This window comes from Triticum dicoccoides, chromosome 3A (genome assembly GCF_002162155.2).
Source record: "Triticum dicoccoides isolate Atlit2015 ecotype Zavitan chromosome 3A, WEW_v2.0, whole genome shotgun sequence".
NCBI classification, from domain to species: Eukaryota; Viridiplantae; Streptophyta; class Magnoliopsida; order Poales; family Poaceae; genus Triticum; species Triticum dicoccoides.
The window spans coordinates 51,073,824-51,099,915 of NC_041384.1; the positions used below are offsets into that span (position 1 = coordinate 51,073,824).

At 44.1% G+C, this 26,092-nt stretch overlaps 1 protein-coding gene across 1 annotated transcript; it reads right to left on the reverse strand.

The window, feature by feature from the left end:
* Nucleotides 1-430: 430 nt before the first annotated feature.
* Nucleotides 431-1,164, reverse strand: LOC119271174 (dirigent protein 1-like). The gene has a single exon (XM_037553098.1). The coding sequence runs from the start codon at nucleotides 1,127-1,129 to the stop codon at nucleotides 626-628; it is 504 nt and encodes a 167-aa protein (XP_037408995.1). The 5' UTR covers nucleotides 1,130-1,164; the 3' UTR covers nucleotides 431-625.
* Between the last annotated feature and the right edge of the window lie 24,928 nt (nucleotides 1,165-26,092).

The following is a 26,092-nucleotide window of genomic DNA, read 5'->3' on the forward strand; positions in this document are numbered from 1 at the left end:
ATGTCGAGGTTGATCGAATTGTGATTGTAAATTTGATTCCGTAATAGAATTAGGGGTTTCAGGGAGGGTGGTGGTGGTGTGTGTGTGTGTGTGGGGGGGGGGGGGTTCAAATGCTAACAACAACATATAACTCAAAATATAAGTAGTTCTGAACGGATCTAAAGCAAGCATATTTAGAAGGACCCCGATAACGCCCGAATATTCGGGATTTGACCATGGCAAATCGAATGGTTTTTATGGCAATTTTTAATGACGCGATGATGGCAAATTTAGTCGGCAAGCATGGCAAATCCATGCTCAGTGTATTGTCTGTCAGGAAATTGTCGTGCGTGTCAACTAAACATGACATTCTCGCGTCACTAAAATTGCCTTCGAAAAAGTTTGCTTTACCCTGGTCAAACCGGGCAACATATTATTTAGATCATCGTCATTACCAAAGCCGGGCAACATATTATTTGATGAACAACATTTGCACATATTCAACATTATTATTGCACTCGTATGCATGGAGGAGCAGCAGAGTAGACATATAGTAGAAGACAGGGCAAATGCATAGGTGAGAAGTGGAACAGATGAACATGCTCATGTGAGACGAACGAGACGAGCTCGCGGTCCGTCACGTATTTCACGGGTTGACGAAGACGTCGAGCTCGAGGACGGCGTTGGGGTGGTCGAGCCGGACGGTCTTCCACAGCACGTAGCCTGTGGCCATCCTGAACTGGCCCGTGCCGCCGACCACCGACAGCTCCCGCACCGCCGCGCCGATGTCGTCCCGGCCGACCACCGTGACGGAGGACCCCGCGTAGGGGCCGGACGTGAGGAGCACCTCCATGGTGACCAGCAGCTCCGGGTTCCCCTTGGACGCCCAGATGTACCGCCCCTGCGCGCGCCCCACGGCCGGCGACGCCGCGGACGAGGTGGCCGTGAGCGCGTCGTCGATGACGATAGTGTCGCCGAAGTGGCCGCGCGGGCCGTCCAGCACCTGCACCGCCGTCGGCGCCGGGCCGGTCAGCACGTCGTGCATGTAGAAGTGCAGGTGCGCCGACGCCCCCGACACCGCCGCCGGCCGCGCGGCCAGGACGACGAGCAAAGCGAGCAGCGCGGAGCAGAGCCAGCCGCCGGAAGCCATGGCAAGAGAGCTCAGTGCAAGCTCAAGTGTGTGCCTGTGTGATGTCTTGTTTCTGCATCTTTGTGTGCTGTATATATACACGCACGCAAGAGAAAAATGAGGATCCATCTTGGTGATAATGTTGCTGAGGTGTATGGTCGGTGTGACAATAATTTCTCAATGATCATGCCTGGTTTGTTTGTATTGAGGGCAGCAGTTGATGCGTCGTCTTCTGGACCGGACCGCGTTTATGTTGCCATTCTTCACTGTCGACGGAGCGCGCATTCATGGTCCCGAGCTGCAGATCGAGATCTATCAACAGCAGAAAATGTAGATGAATGTATCAATCACCATTGATTTGTAGTGCGGGTTACATAGCTGTGAAGTGGCGATTGTTGCCATAGATTGGGAGCTCTGGATTCAGATTTCAGAGCTCCATGTTTTCTTGTTGAAAGAGGTGAAGTGGCGATTCCAACAGTAAAAATGGCATCTCTGCGAAACACAAAATCTACCACAAGAATGCTAGGCCTACGAAGAATGACAAACGTTTTACTTAACTACCATGCCACGGCAATGCAAATGGTCAAGTCAATTTTACCTCGAGAAGCAGTAAAAATCTCAAAAAAGGCAGAAAAACAAAAGCTTAGCCAAATGATAGTTTTCCTTTTTACTACAAAATTTTGATATAGGATAGTATAAGCAGGCACAAGAAATAAAGAGAAAACAGAGGACACGACAGGTGCACTTGTCCAACAGGTTTTCGTGTGTATGTGATTCTTGGGCGAAATTCAACATTCTTCTAAAAAAAATACTACATTTAGATATGTGTTTAATCCATTGTACATTGATTGCATTTTTGTTGAGATGAACTAATCAGAGAAACTTAAGCGCAAATAGAAATTACCCAAATGAATGGTTTTTGAAATATTTTGTACAGATTGACACATCATGATATTTTTCACATGAGAAGCCATAGTCATCTTTTTCCCTGTTCTTTAACTTTACATTCATGTAGTTAACAGTTAATGAACTAACATTATCTCCTTCAAAAAGGGAATGGTGGAAATTCAGCCATTCTGAGTTAAGTAGCAGCAGTCCTGCTGGGTAGGCCACTCGCTCGCAACCACAGCGACTCCACGCCTCTCGCTCGCCATTATCGACATCTCCGTGGATCTAGGCGCTCCAACCACGCGGCTGTTGGAAATATGCCCTAGAGGCAATAATAAATTGGTTATTATTATATTTCCTTGTTCATGATAATCGTTTATTATCCATGCTAGAATTGTATTGATAGGAAACTCAGATACATGTGTGGATACATAGACAACACCATGTCCCTAGTAAGCCTCTAGTTAACTAGCTCGTTGATCAATAGATGGTTACGGTTTCCTAACCATGGACATTGGATGTCGTTGATAACGGGATCACATCATTAGGAGAATGATGTGATGGACAAGACCCAATCCTAAGCCTAGCACAAAGATCGTGTAGTTCGTATGCTAAAGCTTTTCTAAATGTCAAGTATCATTTCCTTAGACCATGAGATTGTGCAACTCCCGGATACCGTAGGAATGCTTTGGGTGTGCCAAACGTCACAACATAACTGGGTGGCTATAAAGGTGCACTATGGGTATCTCCGAAAGTGTCTGTTGGGTTGGCACGAATCGAGACTGGGATTTGTCACTCCGTGTGATGGAGAGGTATCTCTGGGCCCACTCGGTAGGACATCATCATAACGTGCACAATGTGACCAAGGAGTTGATCACGGGATGATGTGTTATGGAACGAGTAAAGAGACTTGCCGGTAACGAGATTGAACAAGGTATCGGATACCGACGATCGAATCTCGGGCAAGTACAATACCGCTGGACAAAGGGAATTGAATACGAGATTGATTGAATCCTCAACATCGTGGTTCATCCGATGAGATCATCATGGAACATGTGGGAGCCAACATGGGTATCCAGATCCCGCTGTTGGTTATTGACCGGAGAGTCGTCTCGGTCATCTCTGCATGTCTCCCGAACCCGTAGGGTCTACACACTTAAGGTTCGGTAACGCTAGGGTTGTAGAGATATTAGTATGCGGTAACCCGAAAGTTTTTCGGAGTCCCGGATGAGATCCCGGACGTCACGAGGAGTTCCGGAATGGTCGGGAGGTAAAGATTTATATATGGGAAGTCCTATTTTGGCCACCGGAAAATGTTCGGGAATTTTCGGTATTGTACCGGGAAGGTTCTAGAAGGTTCCGGAGTGGGGCCCACCTGCATGGGGGACCCACATGAACGTGGGTAGTGGGGGCAAGGCCCCACATCCCTGGTCAAGGCGCACCAAGATCCCCCTTAGAAGGAATAAGATCATATCCCGAAGGGATAAGATCAAGAGCCCTAAAAAGGGGGGATAACAATCGATGGGGAAGGGAAATGATGGGATTTCTTTCCCCCACCTTTGTCAACGCCCCAATGGACTTGGAGGGCAAGAAACCAGCCCCCTCCACCCCTATATATAGTGGGGAGGCGGATGGGAGTCGCACACTAGCCCCTGGCGCCTCCCTCTCCCCTCGTAACACCTCTCCCTCTCGCTGAGCTTGGCGAAGCCCTGCCGAGATCCCCGCTGCTTCCACCACCACGCCGTCGTGCTGCTGGATCTCCATCAACCTCTCCTTCCCCCTTGCTGGATCAAGAAGGAGGAGACGTCTTCCCCAACCGTACGTGTGTTGAACATGGTAATTTGGATCACGACGAGTACGACTCCATCAACCCCGTTCTCTTGAACGCTTCCGCTCGCGATCTACAAGGGTATGTAGATGCACTCCTCTCTCTCGTTGCTAGATGACTCCATAGATTGATCTTGGTGATGCGTATAAAATTTTAAAATTCTGCTACGTTCCCCAACAGTGGCATCATGAGCTAGGTCTATGCGTAGTTTCTATGCACGAGTAGAACACAAAGTAGTTGTGGGCGTCGATTTTGTCAATTTACTTGCCGTTACTAGTCTTATCTTGATTCGGCGGCATCGTGGGATGAAGCGGCCCGGACCGGCCTTACACGTACACTTACGTGAGACAGGTTCCACCGACTGACATGCACTAGTTGCATAAGGTGGCTAGCGGGTGTCTGTCTCTCCCACTTTAGTCAGATCGGATTCGATGAAAAGGGTCCTTATGAAGGGTAAATAGAAATTGGCATATCACGTTGTGGTTTTTGCGTAGGTAAGAAATGTTCTTGCTAAGAAACCTATAGCAGCCACGTAAAAATTTGCAACAACAATTACAGGACGTCTAACTTGTTTTTGCAGCATATGCCGTGTGATGTGATATGGCCAAAAGGATGTGATGAATGATACATGTGATGTATGAGATTGATGTTGGGGAACGTAGCAATAATTCAAAATTTTCCTACGTGTCACCAAGATCAATCTATGGAGTCATCTAGCAACGAGGGAGGAGTGGATCTACATACCCTTGTAGATCGCGCGTGGAAGCGTTCAAGAGAATGGGGTTGATGGAGTCGTACTCGTCGTGATCCAAATCACCGATGATCCTAGCGCCGAACGGACGGCACCTCCGCGTTCAACACACGTACGGAGCAGCGACGTCTCCTCCTTCTTGATCCAGCAAGGGGGGAGGAGAGGTTGATGGAGATCCAGCAGCACGACGGCGTGGTGGTGGAAGTAGCGGGATTCCAACAGGGCTTCGCCAAGCGTTGCGGGAGGAGGGAGATGTGTCATGGGAGGGAGAGGGAGGCGCCAGGGCTTAGGTTGGGTTGCCCTCCCTCCCCCCCACTATATATAGGGCCAAGGGAGAGGGGGGAGGCGCAGCCTTGTCCCTTCCTCCAAGGAAGGGTGCGGCCAGGGGAGGAGTCCCTCCTCCCCAAGGCACCTCGGAGGTGCCTTCCCCCTTTAGGACTCTTCCTTTCCCTCTTCTCTTGGCGCATGGGCCTCTTGGGGCTGGTGCCCTTGGCCCATATAGGCCAAGGCGCACCCCCTACAGCCCATGTGGCTCCCCGGGGCAGGTGGCCCCACCCGGTGGACCCCCGGGACCCTTCCGGTGGTCCCGGTACAATACCGGTGACCCCGAAACTTGTCCCGATGGCCGAAATAGCACTTCCTATATATAATTCTTTACCTCCGGACCATTCCGGGACTCCTCGTGACGTCCGGGATCTCATCCGGGACTCCGAACAACTTTCGGGTTACCGCATACTTACATCTCTACAACCCTAGCGTCACCGAACCTTAAGTGTGTAGACCCTACGGGTTCGGGAGACATGCAGACATGACCGAGATGACTCTCCGGTCAATAACCAACAGCGGTATCTGGATACCCATGTTGGCTCCCACATGTTCCACGATGATCTCATCGGATGAACCACGATGTCAAGGACTTAATCAATCCCGTATACAATTCCCTTTGTCTATCGGTACGATACTTGCCCGAGATTCGATCGTCGGTATCCCGATACCTTGTTCAATCTCGTTACCGGCAAGTCTCTTTACTCGTTTCGTAACACATCATCCCGTGATCAACTCCTTGATCACATTGTGCACATTATGATGATGTCCTACCGAGTGGGCCCAGAGATACCTCTCCGTTTACACGGAGTGACAAATCCCAGTCTCGATTCGCGCCAACCCAACAGACACTTTCGGAGATACCTGTAGTGTACCTTTATAGCCACCCAATTACGTTGTGACGTTTGGCACACCCAAAGCACTCCTACGGTATCCGGGAGTTGCACGATCTCATGGTCTATGGAAATGATACTTGACATTAGAAAAGCTTTAGCATACGAACTACATGATCTTGTGCTATGCTTAGGATTGGGTCTTGTCCATCACATCATTCTCCCAATGATGTGATACCGTTATCAACGACATCCAATGTCCATGGTCAGGAAACCGTAACCATCTATTGATCAACGAGCTAGTCAACTAGAGGCTTACTAGGGACATGGTGTTGTCTATGTATCCACACATGTATCTGAGTTTCCTATCAATACAATTCTAGCATGGATAATAAACGATTATCATGAACAAGGAAATATAATAATAACTAATTTATTATTGCCTCTAGGGCATATTTCCAACAGTCTCCCACTTGCACTAGTGTCAATAATCTAGTTCACATCGCTATGTGACTAACACTCAAGGTCACATCCCCATGTGACTAACACCCAAAGAGTTTACTAGAGTCAATAATCTAGTTCACATTACCATGTGATTAACACTCGATGAGTTCTAGGTTTGAACATGTTATGCTTGTGAGAGATGTTATAGTCAACGGGTCTGAATCTTTCAGATCCGTATGTACTTCACAAATCTCTATGTCATCTTGTAGATGCAGCTACTACGCTATATTTGGAGCTATTCCAAATAACTGTTCTACTATACGAATCCAGTCTACTACTCAGAATAATCTGGATTAGTGTCAAAGTTTGCATCGACGTAACCCTTTACGACGAACTCTTTTACCACCTCCATAATCGAGAAAATTCCTTAGTCCACTAGTTACTAAGGATAACTTTGACCGTTGTCCTGTGATTCATTCTTGGATCACTCTTGTACCCCTTGACTAACTCATGGCAAGGCACACTTCAGGTGCGGTACACAGCATAGCATACTGTAGAGAGCCTATGATAAAAGCATAGGGGACGACCTTCGTCCTTCCTCTTTCTTCTGCCGTGGTCGAGCTTTAAGTCTTAACTTCATACCTTACAACTCAGGCAAGAACTCCTTCTTTGACTGATCCATCTTGAACACCTTCAAGATCATGTCAAGGTATGTGCTCATTTGAAAGTACCATTAAGCGTTTTGATCTATCCTTATAGATCTTGATGCTCAATGTTCAAGTAGCTTAATCCAGGCTTTCCATTGAAAAACACTTTCCAAATAACCCTATATGCTTTCCAGAAATTCCGTCATTTCTGATCAACAATATGTCAACAACATATATTTATCAGAAATTCTATAGTGCTCCCACTCACTTCTTTGGAAATACAAGTTTCTCATAAACTTTGTATAAACCCAAAATCTTTGATCACCATCAAAGCATACATTCCAACTCCGAGATGCTTACTCCAGTCCCTAGAAGGATTGCTGGAGCTTTGCATACTTATTAGCATCTTTCAGGATTGACAAAACCTTCCAGTTGTATCACATACAACCTTTCCTCAAGAAAATCGTTGAGGAAACAATGTTTTGACATCCTATCTGCAAGATTTCATAAATAATGCAGTAATCGCTAATATAATTCCAACAGATTCTTAGCATCGCTACGAGTGAGAAAGTCTCATCGTAGTCAACTCTTTGAACTTGTCGGAAAACATCTTAACGACAAGTCGAGCTTTCTTAATGGTGACATTTACCATCATTGTCCGTCTTCCTTTTAAAATCCATCTGCACTCAACAGCCTTATGACCATCGAGCTGTTCTGTCAAAGTCTACACTTTGTTTTCATATATGGATCCTCTCTCGGATTTTATGGCCTCAAGCCATTTATCGGAATCCGGGCCCACCATCGCTTCTCCATAGCTCGTAGGTTCATTGTTGTCTAGCAACATGACTTCCAAGACAGGATCACGTACCACTCTGAAGTAGTACTCATCCTTGTCATCCTACGAGGTTTGGTAGTGACTTGATCCGAAGTCTCATGATCAATATCATAAGCTTCCACTTCAATTGGTGTAGGTGCCACAGGAACAACTCTTTGTGCCCTGCTATACACTAGTTGAAGTGACGGTTCAATAACCTCATCAAGTCTCCACCATCCTCCCACTCAATTCTTTCGAGAGAAACTTTTCCTCGAGAAAGGACCCGATTATGGAAACAATCTCTTATTGCTTTCTAATCTGAGATAGGAGGTATACCCAACTGTTTTGGGTGTCCTATGAAGATGCATTCATCCGCTTTGGGTTCGAGCTTATCAGCCTGAAACTTTTTCACATAAGCGTCGCAGCCCCAAACTTTTAAGAAATGACAGCTTAGGTTTCTCTAAACGATAGTTCATACGGTGTCATCTCATCGGAATTACGTGGTGCCCTATTTAAAGTGAATGTGGTTGTCTCTAATGCCTAACCCATAAACTATCGTGGTAATTCGATAAGAGACATCATGGTATGCATCATATCCAATAGGGTGCAGTTATGATGTTCGGACACACCATCACACTATGGTGTTCCAGGCTGTATTAGTTGTGAAACAATTTCCACAATGTCTCAATTCTGTGCCAAACTCATAATTCAGATATTCATCTCTATGATCATATCATAGATATTTTATCCTCTTGTCACGACGATCTTTCAACTTCACCCTGAAATTACTTGAACCTTTCAATAATTCAGACTCATGATTCATCAAGTAAATATACTCAACATCTACCCAAATCATCTGTGAAGTAAGAACATAACGATATCCACTACATGCCTCAGCACTCATTGGACTGCACACATCAAAATGTATTACTTCCAACAAGTTGCTTTCTAGTTCCATTTTACTGAAAACGAGGCTTTCAGTCATCTTGCCCATGTGGTATGATTTGCATGTCTCAAGTGATTCAAAATCAAGTGAGTCCAAACGGTCCATTTGCATGGAGTTTCTTCATGCATATACACCAATAGACATGGTTCGCATGTCTCAAACCTTTCAAAAACGAGTGAGCCCAAAGATCCATCAACATGGAGCTTCTTCATGCGTTTTATACCGATATGACTTAAGTGGCAGTGCCACAAGTAGGTGGTACTATCATTACTATCTTTTGGCATGAACATGTGTATCACTATGATCGAGATTCAATAAACCATTCATTTCAGGTGTAAGACCATTTGAAGGTATTATTCAAATAAACAGAGTAACCATTATTCTCTTTAAATGAATAACCGTATTGCGATAGACATAATCCAATCATGTCTATGCTCAACGCAAACATCAAATAAAAATTATTTAGGTTTTAATACCAATCTCGATGGTAGAGGGAGCGTGCGATGCTTGATCATATCAACCCTGGAAACACTTCCAACACATATCGTCAGCTCACCTTTAGCTAGTCTCCGTTTATTCCGTAGCCTTTTGTTTCGAGTTACTAACACTTAGCAACCGAACCGGTATCTAATACCCTGGTGCTACTAGGAGTACTAGTAAAGTACACATCAACACAATGTATATCCAATATACTTCTATCGACCTTGCCAGCCTTCTCATCTACCCAGTATCTAGGGTAATTCTGCTCCAGTGGCTGTTCCCCTTATTACAGAAGCACTCAGTCTCGGGTTTGGGTTCAACCTTGGGTTTCTTCACTAGAGAAGCAGTTGAATTGCCGTTTCATGAAGTATCCCTTTGTTCCCTTGCCCTTCTTGAAACTAGTGGTTTCACCAACCATCAACAATTGATGCTCCTTCATGATTTCTACTTTCGCGGTGTCAAACATCGCGAATATCTCAAGAATCATCATATATGTCCCTGACATATTATAGTTCATCACGAAGCTCTAGCATCTTGGTGGTAATGACTTCGGAGAAACATCACTAACTCATTTGGAAGATCAACTCCCGCTTGATTCAAGCGATTGTTGTACTCAGACAATCTGAGCACAAGCTCAACAATTGAGCTTTTCTCCTTAGTTTGCAGGCTAAGAAAATCGTCGGAGGTCTTATACCTCTTGACGTGGGCACGAGCCTGAAATCCCAATTTCAGTCCTTGGAACATCTCATATGTTCTGCGATGTTTCAAAAACGTCTTTGGTGCCTCAATTCTAAACCATTAGCATTACGCACTGAACTATCATGTAGTCATCAAAACGTGTATGTCAGATGTTCGCAACATCCACAGACGACGTTCGAGGTTCAGCACACTGAGCGGTGCATTAAGGACATAAGCCTTCTATGAGGACAATCCTCAGTTTATGGACCTAGTCCGCATAATTGCTACTATCAACTTCCAACTAAATTTTCTCTAGGAACATATCTAAACAGTAGAACTGAAGGGCGAGCTACGACATAATTTGCGAAGACCTGTTGACTATGTTCAGGATAATTAAGTTCATCTTATGAACTCCCACTCAGATAGACATCCCTCTAGTCATCTAAGTGATTACATGATCCGAGTCAACTAGGTTGTGTCTGATCATCACGTGAGACGGACTAGTCATCATCAGTGAACATCTTCATGTTGATCGTATCTACGATACGACTCATGCTCGACCTTTCGGTCTCTTGTGTTCCAAGGCCATGTCTGTACATGCTAGGCTCGTCAAGTCAACCTAAGTGTTTCGCATGTGTAAATCTGGCTTACACCCGTTGTATGTGAACGTAAGAATCTATCACACCCGATCATCACGTGGTGCTTCGAAACAACGAACTTTCGCAACGATGCACAGTTAGGGGGAACACTTTCTTGAAATTTTAATGAGGGATCATCTTATTTACTACCGTCGTTCTAAGCAAATAAGATGTATAAACATGATAAACATCACATGCAATCAAATAATAGTGACATGATATGGCCAATATCATATAGCTCCTTTGATCTCCATCTTGGGGCTCCATGATCATCATCGTCACCGGCATGACACCATGATCTCCATCATCATGATCTCTATCATCGTGTCTTCATGAAGTTGTCTCGTCAACTATTACGTCTACTACTACAGCTAACGGTTAGCAATAAAGTAAAGTAATTACATGACGTTTATGTTGACACACAGGTCATAAATAAATTAAGACAACTCCTATGGCTCCTGCCGGTTGTCATACTCATCGACATGCAAGTCGTGATTCCTATTACAAGAACATGATCAATCTCATACATCACATATATCATTCATCACATCCTTTGGCCATATCACATCACATAGCATACCCCTGCAAAAACAAGTTAGACGTCCTCTAATTGTTGTTTGCATGTTTTACGTGGCTGCTATGGGTTTCTAGCAAGAACGTTTCTTACCTACGCAAAGACCACAACGTGATATGCCAATTGCTATTTAGCCTTCATAAGGACCCTTTTCATCGAATCTGATCCGACTAAAGTGGGAGAGACAGACACCCGCTAGCCACCTTATGCAACTAGTGCATGTCAGTCGGTGGAACCAGTCTCACGTAAGAGTACGTGTAAGGTCGGTCCGGGCCGCTTCATCCCACGATGCCGCCGAATCAAGATAAGACTAGTAACGGCAAGCATATTGAACAAAATCAACGCCCACAACTACTTTGTGTTCTACTAGTGCATAGAAACTACGCATAGACCTAGCTCATGATGCCACTGTTGGGGAACGTAGCAATAATTCAAAATTTTCCTACGTGTCACCAAGATCAATATATGGAGTCATCTAGAAACGAGGTAGGAGTGGATCTACCTACCCTTGTAGATCGCGCGCGGAAGCGTTCAAGAGAACGAGGTTGATGGAGTCGTACTCGTCATGATCCAAATCACCGATGATCCTAGCGCCGAACGGACGGCACCTCCGCGTTCAACACACGTACGGAGCAGCGACGTCTCCTCCTTCTTGATCCAGCAAGGGGGGAGGAGAGGTTGATGGAGATCCAGCAGCACGACAGCGTGGTGGTGGAAGTAGCGGGATTCCAACAGGGCTTCGCCAAGGGCTGCGGGAGGAGGGAGATGTGTCATGGGAGGGAGAGGGAGGCGCCAGGGCTTAGGTTGGGTTGCCCTCCCTTCCCCCCACTATATATAGGGCCAAGGGAGAGGGGGGAGGCACAGCCTTGGCCCTTCCTCCAAGGAAGGGTGCGGCCAGGGGAGGAGTCCCTCCTCCCCAAGGCACCTCGGAGGTGCCTTCCCCCTTTAGGACTCTTCCTTTCCCTCTTCTCTTGGCGCATGGGCCTCTTGGGGCTGGTTCCCTTGGCCCATATAGGCCAAGGCGCACCCGCTACAGCCCATGTGCCCCCCCGGGGCAGGTGGCCCCACCCGGTGGACCCCCGGGACCCTTCCGGTGGTCCCGGTACAATACCGGTGACCCCGAAACTTGTCCCGATGGCCGAAATAGCACTTCCTATATATAATTCTTTACCTCCGGACCATTCCGGGACTCCTCGTGACGTCCGGGATCTCATCCGGGACTCCAAACAACTTTCGGGTTACCGCATACTTACATCTCTACAACCCTAGCGTCACCAAACCTTAAGTGTGTAGACCCTACGGGTTCGGGAGACATGCAGACATGACCGAGATGACTCTCCGGTCAATAACCAACAGCGGGATCTGGATACCCATGTTGGCTCCCACATGTTCCACGACGATCTCATCGGATGAACCACGATGTCAAGGACTTAATCAATCTCGTATACAATTCCCTTTGTCTATCGGTACGATACTTGCCCGAGATTCGATCGTCGGTATCCCGATACCTTGTTCAATCTCGTTACCGACAAGTCTCTTTACTCGTTTCGTAACACATCATCCCGTGATCAACTCCTTGATCACATTGTGCACATTATGATGATGTCCTACCGAGTGGGCCCAGAGATACCTCTCCGTTTACAAGGAGTGACAAATCCCAGTCTCGATTCGTGCCAACCCAACAGACACTTTCGGAGATACCTGTAGTGTACCTTTATAGCCACCCAATTACATTGTGACGTTTGGCACACCCAAAGCACTCCTACGGTATCCGGGAGTTGCACGATCTCATGGTCTAAGGAAATGATACTTGACATTAGAAAAGCTTTAGCATACGAACTACATGATCTTGTGCTATGCTTAGGATTGGGTCTTGTCCATCACATCATTCTCCCAATGATGTGATACCGTTATCAACGACATCCAATGTCCATGGTCAGGAAACCGTAACCATCTATTGATCAACGAGCTAGTCAAGTAGAGGCTTACTAGGGACATGGTGTTGTCTATGTATCCACACATGTATCTGAGTTTCCTATCAATACAATTCTAGCATGGATAATAAACGATTATCATGAACAAGGAAATATAATAATAACTAATTTATTATTGCCTCTAGGGCATATTTCCAACAGTTGATCATGTTCTTGTAATAGGAATCACGACTTGCATGTCGATGAGTATGACAACCGGCAGGAGCCATAGGAGTTGTCTTAATTTATTTTTGACCTGCGTGTCAACATAAATGTCATGTATTTACTTTACTTTATTGCTAAACCATTAGCCATAGTAGTAGAAGTAATAGATGACGAGACAACTTCATGAAGACACGATGATGGAGATCATGATGATGGAGATCATGGTGTCATGCCGGTGACGATGATGATCATGGCGCCCCGAAGATGGAGATCAAAAGGAGCAAAATGATATTGGCCATATCATGTCACTATTTGATTCCATGTGATGTTTATCATGTTTTACATCTTATTTGCTTAGAACGACGGTAGCTAAAATAAGATGATCCCTCGCAATAATTTCAAGAAAAGTGTTCCCCCTAACTGTGCACCGTTGCGAAGGTTCGTTGTTTCGAAGCACCATGTGATGATCGGGTGTGATAGATTCTAACGTTCGAATACAACGGGTGTAAGCCAGATTTACACACGCAATACACTTAGGTTGACTTGACGAGCCTAGCATGTACAAACATGGCCTCGGAACGCGGAAGACCGAAAGGTCGAACATGAGTCCTATAGAAGATACGATCAACATGAAGATGTTCACCGATGATGACTAGTCCGTCTCACGTGATGATCGGACACGGCCTAGTTGACTCGGATCATGTATCACTTAGATGACTAGAGGGATGTCTATCTAAGTGGGAGTTCATTAAATAATCAGATGAACTTAATTATCATGAACATAGTCAAAAGGACTTTGCAAATTATGTCGTTGCTTAAGCTTTAGTTCTACTGTTTTAGATATGTTCCTAGAGAAAATTTAGTTAAAAGTTGATAGTAGCAATTATGCGGACTGGGTCTGTGATGTGACGGCGGCCCGATCTTTCGATGAGAGTGGGGATAATTATCGATTTGGTGGATTTTGACCTTGACGATCCGGCTATACCGTACCCGACGATAAGCCTCGACAATCGCTAAACCAATCTCCGATGGTTATTGACCTTGCCGTAGGCACGATCAACCTGAACAACGATGTTCAAGTTCCTGCAAGCAACCGAAGAACCGACAAGAACAAAGGTGAATTGCAACTGAAATTGCGGATAATAAACTGAGCACACGAACTAAATGAAAAGTTGGGGTTCCACTGTGGATCTGACAAGGCGGTAGTCCTACACGTCTCGTAGATGCGAAATTGTAGCGATGGCTAAACAATACAATAAAACCCGAGATCTAAACCTAAAAGTAGCTAACTATTTATTAGAGTACGGCCGCCTGCGCGTAGACGAATCCTGGTCGGCTACGACTTGAAATCAGAATCATGAGCCGGCCCCCATGTAGTTTATTTCCTTGTTTAGCGGTTGACGGTGTGGGCTGCACGCGGACGTGGCCTTCTCCGGTCCAGGAAGCCTAATACTCCTTCTCCTCCTTTTGCACTTGAGCACGTACGTGGCTAGGTACCTTCTTCGTCACATCTTGACACGTGGCTTGTATAATTCCTTAATTCTGCATATAATTAAAAGAGGTGTTGCATTTTTGTTTTCAACCATAAAATAATTCATGAAATTATTGTTAATAGAAGTCACCTTTGAAATATGTAATTTTGTGTTATTTTTGGTCGTATCCGAGGCAGCCATGTCCACATCATCCTCCCCTTCTTGAAAATAAAGCCGTCCTCGGCGTTGCTCATTCCGAAAAAGTACTAACCAAGAAGAGAATGTGTATGCATGTAGTAACTTCATAGGTTTATCAAGCATAATATCACACAAAGAATTAGTAGGTGAAATACATATACATACTTCTTCATGTTGTATTATCTCTATGCAACCTAAATCATGAACAGTGCTCTCGGATGGCTCATTACTAAGAGAGGAAAAAGTATTTGTTTTGACTACTTAATCACACGATCTAAGCAATGTAGTAACACAAATATCCATAAGAGGTGGTGTGATCAAAATAGATGCCATGTCATTGAAATCAACACATGAAGATTTTAGTTTAGCATGACATGGAGCAATCTCATGTGGAAGGGTAGATTCAATACCTTTCTTATTACCTTCGATGGCCAACTCAGAAGATGTAGGTATTGTCAGTGGCATCATGCCACAAGCCGAGAGTGGTGTGGGTCCAACAACCACTGTAGTTTGCGCATGTGAAGAAGTATCTGAAACAAAACTTCGTGTAGGGGCTCGCACTATGTGTTTGTTTGTCTCATGTATGTGTCTATTAATTTTCCGTTCAACTGTACAAGCAAGATGAAACAAATCATTCATGGAATAATATTCTTGATGCACAAGTATATCATAGATATCTCGGTTTAATCCTCTCAAAAATCTATTCATGGTAGCTTCTTCACATTCTTCTAAGCCACAACGAAACAAAGCAGTGCACAAATCATTATAATATTCTTCAACGGTGTTACTGCCTTGTGCTAAACGTTGCAATTTCCTAAACAAATCAGTAGCATGGTATGAAGGAACAAATCGGTTTCGCATAACATGTTTTAAAGCTTTCCAAGTAGTAGGTCTACTATAAATATTTTCCCTGCAATAATTTCTCCACCAAACTGAAGCAAACCCGAAAAAGCTTTTAGTGACATCATTTATTTTCTTATGCTCTGAAACCACTTGATGTGACGGCGGCCCGATCTTTCGATGAGAGTGGGGATAATTATCGATTTGGTGGATTTTGACCTTGACGATCCGGCTATACCGTACCCGACGATACGCCTCGACAATCGCTAAACCATCTCCGATGGTTATTGACCTTGCCGTAGGCACGATCAACCTGAACAACGAGGTTCAAGTTCCTGCAAGCAACCGAAGAACCGGCAAGAACAAAGGTGAATTGCAACTGAAATTGCGGATAATAAACTGAGCACACGAACTAAATGAAAAGTTGGGGTTCCACTGTGGATCTGACAAGGCGGTAGTCCTACACGTCTCGTAGATGCGAAATTGTAGCGATGGCTAAACAATACAATAAAACCCGATATCTAAACCTAACAGTAGCTAACTATTTATTAGAGTACGGCCGCCTGCGCGTAGACGAATCCTAGTCGGCTACGACTTGAAATCAGAATCATGAGCCGGCCCCCATGTAGTTTATTTCCTTGTTTAGCGGTTGACGGTGTGGGCTGCACGTGGACGTGGCCTTCTCCGGTCCAGGAAGCCTAATACTCCTTCTCCTCCTTTTGCACTTGAGCACGTACGTGGCTAGGTACCTTCTTCGTCGCATCTTGACACGTGGCTTGTATAATTCCTTAATTCTGCATATAATTAAAAGAGGTGTTGCATTTTTGTTTTCAACCATAAAATAATTCATGAAATTATTGTTAATAGAAGTCACCTTTGAAATATGTAATTTTGTGTTATTTTTGGTCGTAACCGAGGCAGCCATGTCCACATCAGTCTGTAAACAGAGGATTGTCCTCATTGCTGCGCAGAAGGATTATGTCCTTAATGCACCGCTCAGTGAGCTGACCCTCGAACGTCGGTTGTGGATGTTGCGAACATCTAACATACACATTTTGATGACTACATGATAGTTCAATGCGTAATTCTAAATGGTTTAGAATTGAGGCACCAAAGACGTTTTTGAAACATCTTAGAACATATGAGATGTTCCAAGGACCGAAATTGGGATTTTAGGCTAGTGCCCACGTCAAGAGGTATGAGACCTTTGACAAGTTTCTTAAGCCTGCACACTAAGGAGAAAAGCTCAATCGTTGAGCATGTGCTCAGATTGTATGAGTACTACAATCGCTTGAATCGAGTGGGAGTTGATCTTCCAGATGAGATAGTGATGGTTCTCCAAAGTCACTGCCACCAAGCTACTAGAGCTTCGTGATGAACTATAACATATATGGGATAGATATGATGATCCTTGAGCTATTCGCGACACCGCGGAAGTAGAAATCAAATAGGAGCATCAATTGTTGATGGTTAGTAAAACCACTAGTTTCAAGAAGGGCAAGGGCAAGAAAGGGATACTTCATGAAACGACAAATCAGTTGTTGCTCTAGTGAAGAAACCCAAAGTTGAACCCAAGCCCGAGACTAAGTGCTTCTATAACAAGGGGAACGGTCACTGAAGTAGAACCACCCTAGATACTTGGTAGATGAGAAGGCTGACAAGGTTGAAAGAAGTACGTATTAGACATACAATATATTAAATGTGTGCTTTACTAGTACTCCTAGTAGCAGCAGGGTATTAGATACCGACTCGGTTGCTAAGTGTTAGTAACTCGAAATGAAAGGCTACGGAATAAACGGAGACTAGTCAAAGGTGAGACGATGATATGTGTTGGAAGTGTTTCCAAGGTTGATGTGATCAAGCATCGCACGCTCCGTTTACCATTGGGATTGGTGTTAAACCTAAATAATTGTTATTTGGGGTTTGCGTTGAGCATAGACATGATTGGATTATGTTTATCGCAATACGGTTATTCATTTAAGGAGAATAATGGTTACTCTGTTCATTTGAATAATACCTTCAATGGTCTTGCACCTAAAATGAATGGTTTATCGAATCCCGATCGTAGTGATACACATGTTCATGCCAAAAGATACAAGATAGTAATGATAGTACCACATACTTGTGGCATTGAATTTTAGTCACAATGGTATAAAACGCATGAAGAAGCTCCATGTTGATGGATCTTTGGACTCGCTTGATTTTGAATCACTTGAGACATGCAAATCATACAACATGAGCAAGATGACTGAAAGGCCTCGTTTTCAGTAAGATGGAACAAGAAAGCAACTTGCTGGAAGTAATACATCTTGATGTGTGCAGTCCAATGAGTGCTGAGGCATGTAGTGGATATTGTTATATTCTTACTTCACAGATGATTTGAGTAGATGCTAAGTATATTTACTTGATGAATCACGAGTCTGAATTATTGAAAGGTTCAAGTAATTTCAGGGTGAAGTTGAAGATCGTCGTGACAAGAGGATAAAATATCTATGATATGATCATAGAGATGAATATATGAATTACGAGTTTGGCACAGAATTAAGACATTGTGGAAATTGTTTCACAACTAATACAGCCTGGAACACCATAGTGTGATGGTGTGTCTGAACATCATAACTACACCCTATTGGATATGATGCATACCATGATGTCTCTTATCGAATTACCATGATAGTTTATGGGTTAGGCATTAGAGACAACCACATTCACTTTAAATAGGGCACCACGTAATTCCGATGAGATGACACCGTATGAACTATGGTTTAGAGAAACCTAAGCTGTCATTTCTTAAAAGTTTGGGGCTGCAACGCTTATGTGAAAAAGTTTCAGGCTGATAAGCTCGAACCCAAAGCGGATAAATGCATCTTCATAGAGTACCCAAAACAGTTGAGTATACCTCCTGTATCAGATCCGAAAGCAATAGGGATTGTTTCTAGAATCGGGTCCTTTCTCGAGGAAAAGTTTCTCTCGAAAGAATTGAGTGGGAGGAAGGTGGAGACTTGATGAGGTTATTGAACCGTCACTTCAACCAGTGTATAGCAGGGCACAGGGAGTTGTTCCTGTGGCACCTACACCAATTGAAGTGGAAGCTTATGATAGTGATCATGAAACTTCGGATCAAGTCACTACCAAACCTCGTAGGACGACAAGGATGCGTACTACTTCAGAGTGGTACGTAATCCTGTCTTGGAAGTCATGTTGCTAGACAACAATGAACCTACAAGGTATGGAGAAGCGACGGTGGGCCCGGATTCCGAAAATTGGCTCAAGGCCATAAAATCCGAGTGAGGATCCATGTATGAAAACAAAGTGTAGACTTTGGAAGAACTGCTTGATGGTCATAAGGCTGTTGGGTACATATGGATTTTAAAAGAAAGACGGACAATGGTGGTAAGTATCACCATTAAGAAAGCTCGACTTGTCGTTAAGATGTTTTCCGACAAGTTCAAGGAGTTGACTACGATGAGACTTTCTCACTCGTAGCGATGCTAAGAGTCTGTTGGAATTATGTTAGCAGTTACTGCATTGTTTATGAAATCTTGCAGATACGATGTTAAAATATTGTTTCCTTGACGATTTTCTTGAGGAAAGGTTGTATGTGATACAACCAGGAGGTTTTGTCAGTCCTGAAAAATGCTAACAAGTATGCAAAGCTCTAGCAATCCTTCTAAGGACTCGAGTAAGCATCTCGGAGTTGGAATGTACGCTTTGATGAGATGATCAAAGCTTTTGGGTTTATACAAAGTTTATGAGAAACTTGTATTTCCAAAGAAGTGAGTGGGAGCACTATAGAATTTCTGATGAGTATATGTTGTTGACATATTGTTGATCAGAAATGATGTAGAATTTCTGGAAAGCATATAGGGTTATTTGAAAAGTGTTTTTCAATGGAAAACCTGGATTAAGCTACTTGAACATTGAGCATCAAGATCTATAAGGATAGATCAAAACGCTTAATGGTACTTTCAAATGAGCACATACCTTGACATGATGTTGAAGGTGTTCAAGATGGATCAGTCAAAGAAGGAGTTCTTGCCTGAGTTGTAAGGTATGAAGTTATGAAGTTAAAGCTCGACCATGGTAGGAGAAAGAGGAAGGACGAAGGTCGTCCCCTATGCTTTTGTGATAGGCTCTATACAGTATGCCATGCTGAGTACCGCACCTGATGTGTGCCTTGCCACATGTCTGGCAAGAGGGTACAAAGGTGATCTAGGAGTAGATCACCAGATAGCGGTCAAAATTATCCTTAGAGGAATAAGGATATGTTTCTCGGTTATGGAGGTGATAAAGAGTTCGACGTAAAGAGTTACATCGATGCAAGCTTAACACCTATCCGGATAGCTCTGAGTAGAGATACCAGATACGTATAATGGAGCAACAATTTAGAATAGCTCCAAGTAGAACAGTTATTTGAAATGGCTCCAAATATAGCGTAGAGATTTGCGAAGTACATACGGATCTGAATGTTGCAGACCCGTTGACTAAAACCTCTCTCACAAGCATAACATGATCAAACCCAGAACTCATTGAGTGTTAATCACATAGTGATGTGAACTAGATTATTGACTCTAGTAAACTCTTTGGATGTTGGCCACATGGCGATGTGACCTGTGAGTGTTAATCACATGGCGATGTGAACTAGATTATTGACTCTAGTGCAAGTGGGAGACTGTTGGAAATATGCCCTAGAGGCAATAATAAATTGGTTATTATTATATTTCCTTGTTCATGATAATCGTTTATTATCCATGCTAGAATTGTATTGATAGGAAACTCAGATACATGTGTGGATACATAGACAACACCATGTCCCTAGTAAGCCTCTAGTTAACTAGCTCGTTGATCAATAGATGGTTACGGTTTCCTGACCATGGACATTGGATGTCACTGATAACGGGATCACATCATTAGGAGAATGATGTGATGGACAAGACCCAATCCTAAGCCTAGCACAAAGATCGTGTAGTTCGTATGCTAAAGCTTTTCTAAATGTCAAGTATCATTTCCTTAGACCATGAGATTGTGCAACTCCCGGATACCGTAGGAATGCTTTGGGTGTGCCAAACGTCACAACATAACTGGGTGGCTATAAAGGTGCACTATGGGTATCTCCGAAAGTGTCTGTTGGGTTGGCACGAATCGAGACTGGGATTTGTCACTCCGTGTGATGGAGAGGTATCTCTGGGCCCACTCGGTAGGACATCATCATAATGTGCACAATGTGACCAAGGAGTCGATCACGGGATGATGTGTTATGGAACGAGTAAAGAGACTTGCCGGTAACGAGATTGAACAAGGTATCGGATACCGACGATCGAATCTCGGGCAAGTACAATACTGCTGGACAAAGGGAATTGAATACGGGATTGATTGAATCCTCAATATCGTGGTTCATCCGATGAGATCATCGTGGAACATGTGGGAGCCAACATGGGTATCCAGATCCCGCTATTGGTTATTGAACGGAGAGTCATCTCGGTCATCTCTGCATGTCTCCCGAACCCGTAGGGTCTACACACTTAAGGTTCGGTGACGCTAGGGTTGTAGAGATATTAGTGTTGGGGAACGTAGCAATAATTCAAAAATTTCCTACGTGTCACCAAGATCAATCTATGGAGTCATCTAGCAACGAGGGAGGAGTGGATCTACATACCCTTGTAGATCGCGCGCGGAAGCGTTCAAGAGAACGGGGTTGATGGAGTCGTACCCGTCGTGATCCAAATCACCGATGATCCTAGTGCCGAACGGACGGCACCTCCGCGTTCAACACACATACAGCCCAGTGACGTCTCCCATGCCTTGATCCAGCAAGGAGAGAGGGAGAGGTTGAGGGAGATCCAGCAGCACGACGACGTGGTGGTGGAAGTAGCGGGATTCCAACAGGGCTTCCCCAAGCGCCGCAGGAGGAGGGAGATGTGTCACGGGAGGGAGAGGGAGGCGCTAGGGCTTAGATGTTGCTGCCCTCCCTTCCCCCACTATATATAGGGCCAAGGGAGAGGGGGGGGGGGCGCAGCCTTGGCCCTTCCTCCAAGGAAGGGTGCGGCCAAGGGAGGAGTCCCTCCTCCCCAAGGCACCTCGGAGGTGCCTTCCCCCTTTAGGACTCTTCCTTTCCCTCTTCTCTTGGCGCATGGTCCTCTTGGGGCTGGTGCCCTTGGCCCATATAGGACAAGGCGCACCCCCTACAGCCCATGTGGCCCCCCGGGGCAGGTGGCCCCACCCGGTGGACCCCGGGACCCTTCCGGTGGTCCCGGTACAATACCGGTGACCCCGAAACTTGTCCCGATGGCCGAAATAGCACTTCCTATATATAATTCTTTAACTCTGGACCACTTCGGAACTCCTCGTGACGTCCAGGATCTCATCCGGGACTCCGAACAACTTTCGGGTTACCGCATACTAATATCTCTATAACCCTAGCGTCACCGAACCTTAAGTGTGTAGACCCTACGGGTTCGGGAGACATGCAGACATGACCGATATGACTCTCCGGTCAATAACCAACAGCGGGATCTGGATACCCATGTTGGCTCCCACATGTTCCACGATGATCTCATCGGATGAACCACGATGTCAAGGACTTAATCAATCCCGTATACAATTCCCTTTGTCTATCGGTACGACACTTGCCCGAGATTCGATCGTCGGTATCCTGATACCTTGTTCATTCTCGTTACCGGCAAGTCTCTTTACTCGTTCCATGACACATCATCCCGTGATCAACTCCTTGATCACATTGTGCACATTATGATGATGTCCTACCGAGTGGGCCCAGAGATACCTCTCCGTTTAAACGGAGTGACAAATCCCAGTCTCGATTCGCGCCAACCCAACAGACACTTTCGGAGATACCTGTAGTGTACCTTTATAGCCACCCAGTTACGTTGTGACGTTTGGCACACCCAAAGCACTCCTACGGTATCCGGGAGTTGCACAATCTCATGGTCTAAGGAAATGATACTTGACATTAGAAAAGCTTTAGCATACGAACTACATGATCTTGTGCTAGGCTTAGGATTGGGTATTGTCCATCACATCATTCTCCTAATGATGTGATCCCGTTATCAATGATATCCAATGTCCATGGTCAGGAAACCGTAACCATCTATTGATTAACGAGCTAGTCAACTAGAGGCTTACTAGGGACATGGTGTTGTCTATGTATCCACACATGTATCTGAGTTTCCTATCAATACAATTATAGCATGGATAATAAACGATTATCATGAACAAGGAAATATAATAATAACTAATTTATTATTTCCTCTAGGGCATATTTCCAACAGTCTCCCACTTGCACTAGAGTCAATAATCCAGTTCACATCGCTATGTGACTAACACTCAAGGTCACATCCCCATGTGACTAACACCCAAAGAGTTTACTAGAGTCAATAATCTAGTTCACATTACCATGTGATTAACACTCGATGAGTTCTGGGTTTGATCATGTTATGCTTGTGAGAGATGTTATGGTCAACGGGTCTGAACCTTTCAGATCCGTATGTACTTCGCAAATTTCTATGTCATCTTGTAGATGCAACTACTACGCTACATTTGGAGCCATTTCAAATAACTGTTCTACTATACGAATCCATTTTACTACTCAGAATAATCTGGATTAGTGTCAAAGTTTGCATCAGCGTAACCCTTTACGACGAACTCTTTTACCACCTCCATAATCGAGAAAATTCCTTAGTCCACTAGTTACTAAGGATAACTTTGACCGCTGTCCTGTGATCCATTCTTAGATCACTCTTGTACCCCTTGACTGACTTATGGCAAGGCACATTTCAGGTGTGGTACACAGCATAGCATACTGTAGAGCCTATGTCTTAAGCATAGGGGACGACCTTCGTCCTTTCTCTCTATTCTGCCGTGGTCGAGCTTTAAGTCTTAACTTCATACCTTGCAACTCAGTCAAGAACTCCTTCTTTGACTGATCCATCTTGAACACCTTCAAGATCATGTCAAGGTATGTGCTCATTTGAAAGTACCATTAAGCGTTTTTGATCTATCCTTATAGATCTTGATGCTCAATGTTCAAGTAGCTTAATCCAGGCTTTCCATTGAAAAACACTTTCCAAATAACCCTATATGCTTTCCAAAAATTCTATGTCATTTCCAATCAACAATATGTCAACAACATATATTCATCAGAAATTCTATAGTGCTCCCACTCACTTCTTTGGAAATACAAGTTTCTCATAAACTTTGTATACACCCAAAATCTTTGATCATCTCATCAAAGCATACATTCCAACTCTGAGATGCTTACTCCAGTCCTCAGAAGGATTGCTGGAGCTTTGCATACTTATTAGCATCTTTCAGGATTGACAAAACTTTCCGGTTGTATCACATACAACCTTTCCTCAAAAAATCGTCGAGGAAACAATGTTTTGACATCCTATCTGCAAGATTTCATAAAAAATGCAGTAATCGCTAATATAATTCCAACAGACTCTTAGCATCGCTACGAGTGAGAAAGTCTCATCGCAGTCAACTCCTTGAACTTGTCGGAAAACATCTTAACGACAAGTCGAGCTTTCTTAATGGTGACACTTACCATCATTGTCTGTTTTCCTTCTAAAATCCATCTGTACTCAATAGCATTACGACCATCGAGCCATTCTGCCAAAGTCTACACTTTGTTTTCATACATGGATCCTCTCTCGGATTTTATGGCCTCGAGCCATTTATCGGAATCCGGGCCCACCATCGCTTCTCCATAGCTCGTAGGTTCATTGTTGTCTAGCAACATGACTTCCAAGACAGGATTACATACCACTCTGAAGTAGTATGCATCCTTGTCATCCCACGAGGTTTGGTAGTGACTTGATCTGAAGTTTCATGATCACTATCATAAGCTTCCACTTCAATTGGTGTAGGTGCCACAGGAACAACTTCCTGCGCCCTGCCACACACTAGTTGAAGAGACGGTTCAATAACCTCATCAAGTCTCCACCATCCTCCCACTCAATTCTTTCGAGAGAAACTTTTCCTTGAGAAAGGACCCGATTCTACAAACAATCCCTTATTGCTTTCGGATCTGAGACAGGAGGTATACCCAACTGTTTTGGGTGTCCTATGAAGATGCATTTATCCGCTTTGGGTTCGAGCTTATCATCCTGAAACTTTTTCACATAAGCGTCGCAGCCCCAAACTTTTAAGAAATGACAGTTTAGGTTTCTCTAAACCATAGTTCATACGGTGTCATCTCATCGGAATTACGTGGTGCCCTATTTAAAGTGAATGTGGTTGTCTCTAATGCCTAACCCATAAACTATTGTTGTAATTCGATAAGAGACATCATGGTATGCATCATATCCAATAGGGTGCAGTTATGATGTTCGGACACACCATCACACTATGATGTTCCAGGCTGTATCAGTTGTGAAACAATTTCCACAATGTCTTAATTCTGTGCCAAACTCGTAATTCAGATATTCATCTCTATGATCATATCATAGATCTTTTATCCTCTTGTCACGACGATCTTTCAACTTCACCCTGAAATTACTTGAACCTTTCAATAATTCAGACTCGTGATTCATCAAGTAAATATACTCAACATCTACTCAAATCATCTGTGAAGTAAGAACATAACGATATCCACTACACGCCTCAGCACTCATTGGACTGCACACATCAAAATTTATTACTTCCAACAAGTTGCTTTCTAGTCCCATTTTACAGAAAACGAGGCTTTCAGTCATCTTGCCCATGTGGTATGATTTGCATGTCTCAAGTGATTCATAATCAAGTGAGTCCAAACGGTCCATTTGCATGGAGTTTCTTCATGCATATACACCAATAGACATGGTTCGCATGTCTCAAACTTTTCAAAAAACGAGTGAGCCCAAAGATCCATCAACATGGAGCTTCTTCGTGCGTTTTATACCGATACGACTTATGTGGCAGTGCCACAAGTAGGTGGTACTATCATTACTATTTTTTGGCATAAACATGTGTATCACTACGATCGAGATTCAATAAGCCATTCATTTTAGGTGTAAGGCCATAGAAGGTATTATTCAAATAAACAGAGTAACCATTATTCTCCTTAAATGAATAACCGTATTGCGATGGACATAATCCAATCATGTCTATGCTCAATGCAAACACCAATCTCGATGGTAGAGGGAGCGTACGATATTTGATCAACCTTGGAAATACTTCCAACACATATCGTCATCTCACCTTTAGCTAGTCTCCGTTTATTCCGTAGCTTTTATTTCGAGTTACTAACACTTAGCAACCGAACCGGTATCTAATACCCTGGTGCTACTAGGAGTACTAGTAAAGTACACATTATAATGCATATCCAATATACTTCTGTCGACCTTGCCAGCCTTCTCATCTAGCAAGTATCTAGGGTGGTTCTGCTTCAGTGGCTGTTCCCCTTATTACAGAAGCACTTAGTCTCGGGTTTGGGTTCAACCTTGGGTTTCTTCACTAGAGCAGCAGCTGATTTGCCGTTTCATGAAGTATCCC

Coding starts and splice junctions, on each gene's coding strand:
- LOC119271174 (XM_037553098.1), bottom strand. CDS start 1,129: ATGGCTTCCGGCGGCTGGCTCTGCTCCGCGCTGCTCGCTTTGCTCGTC.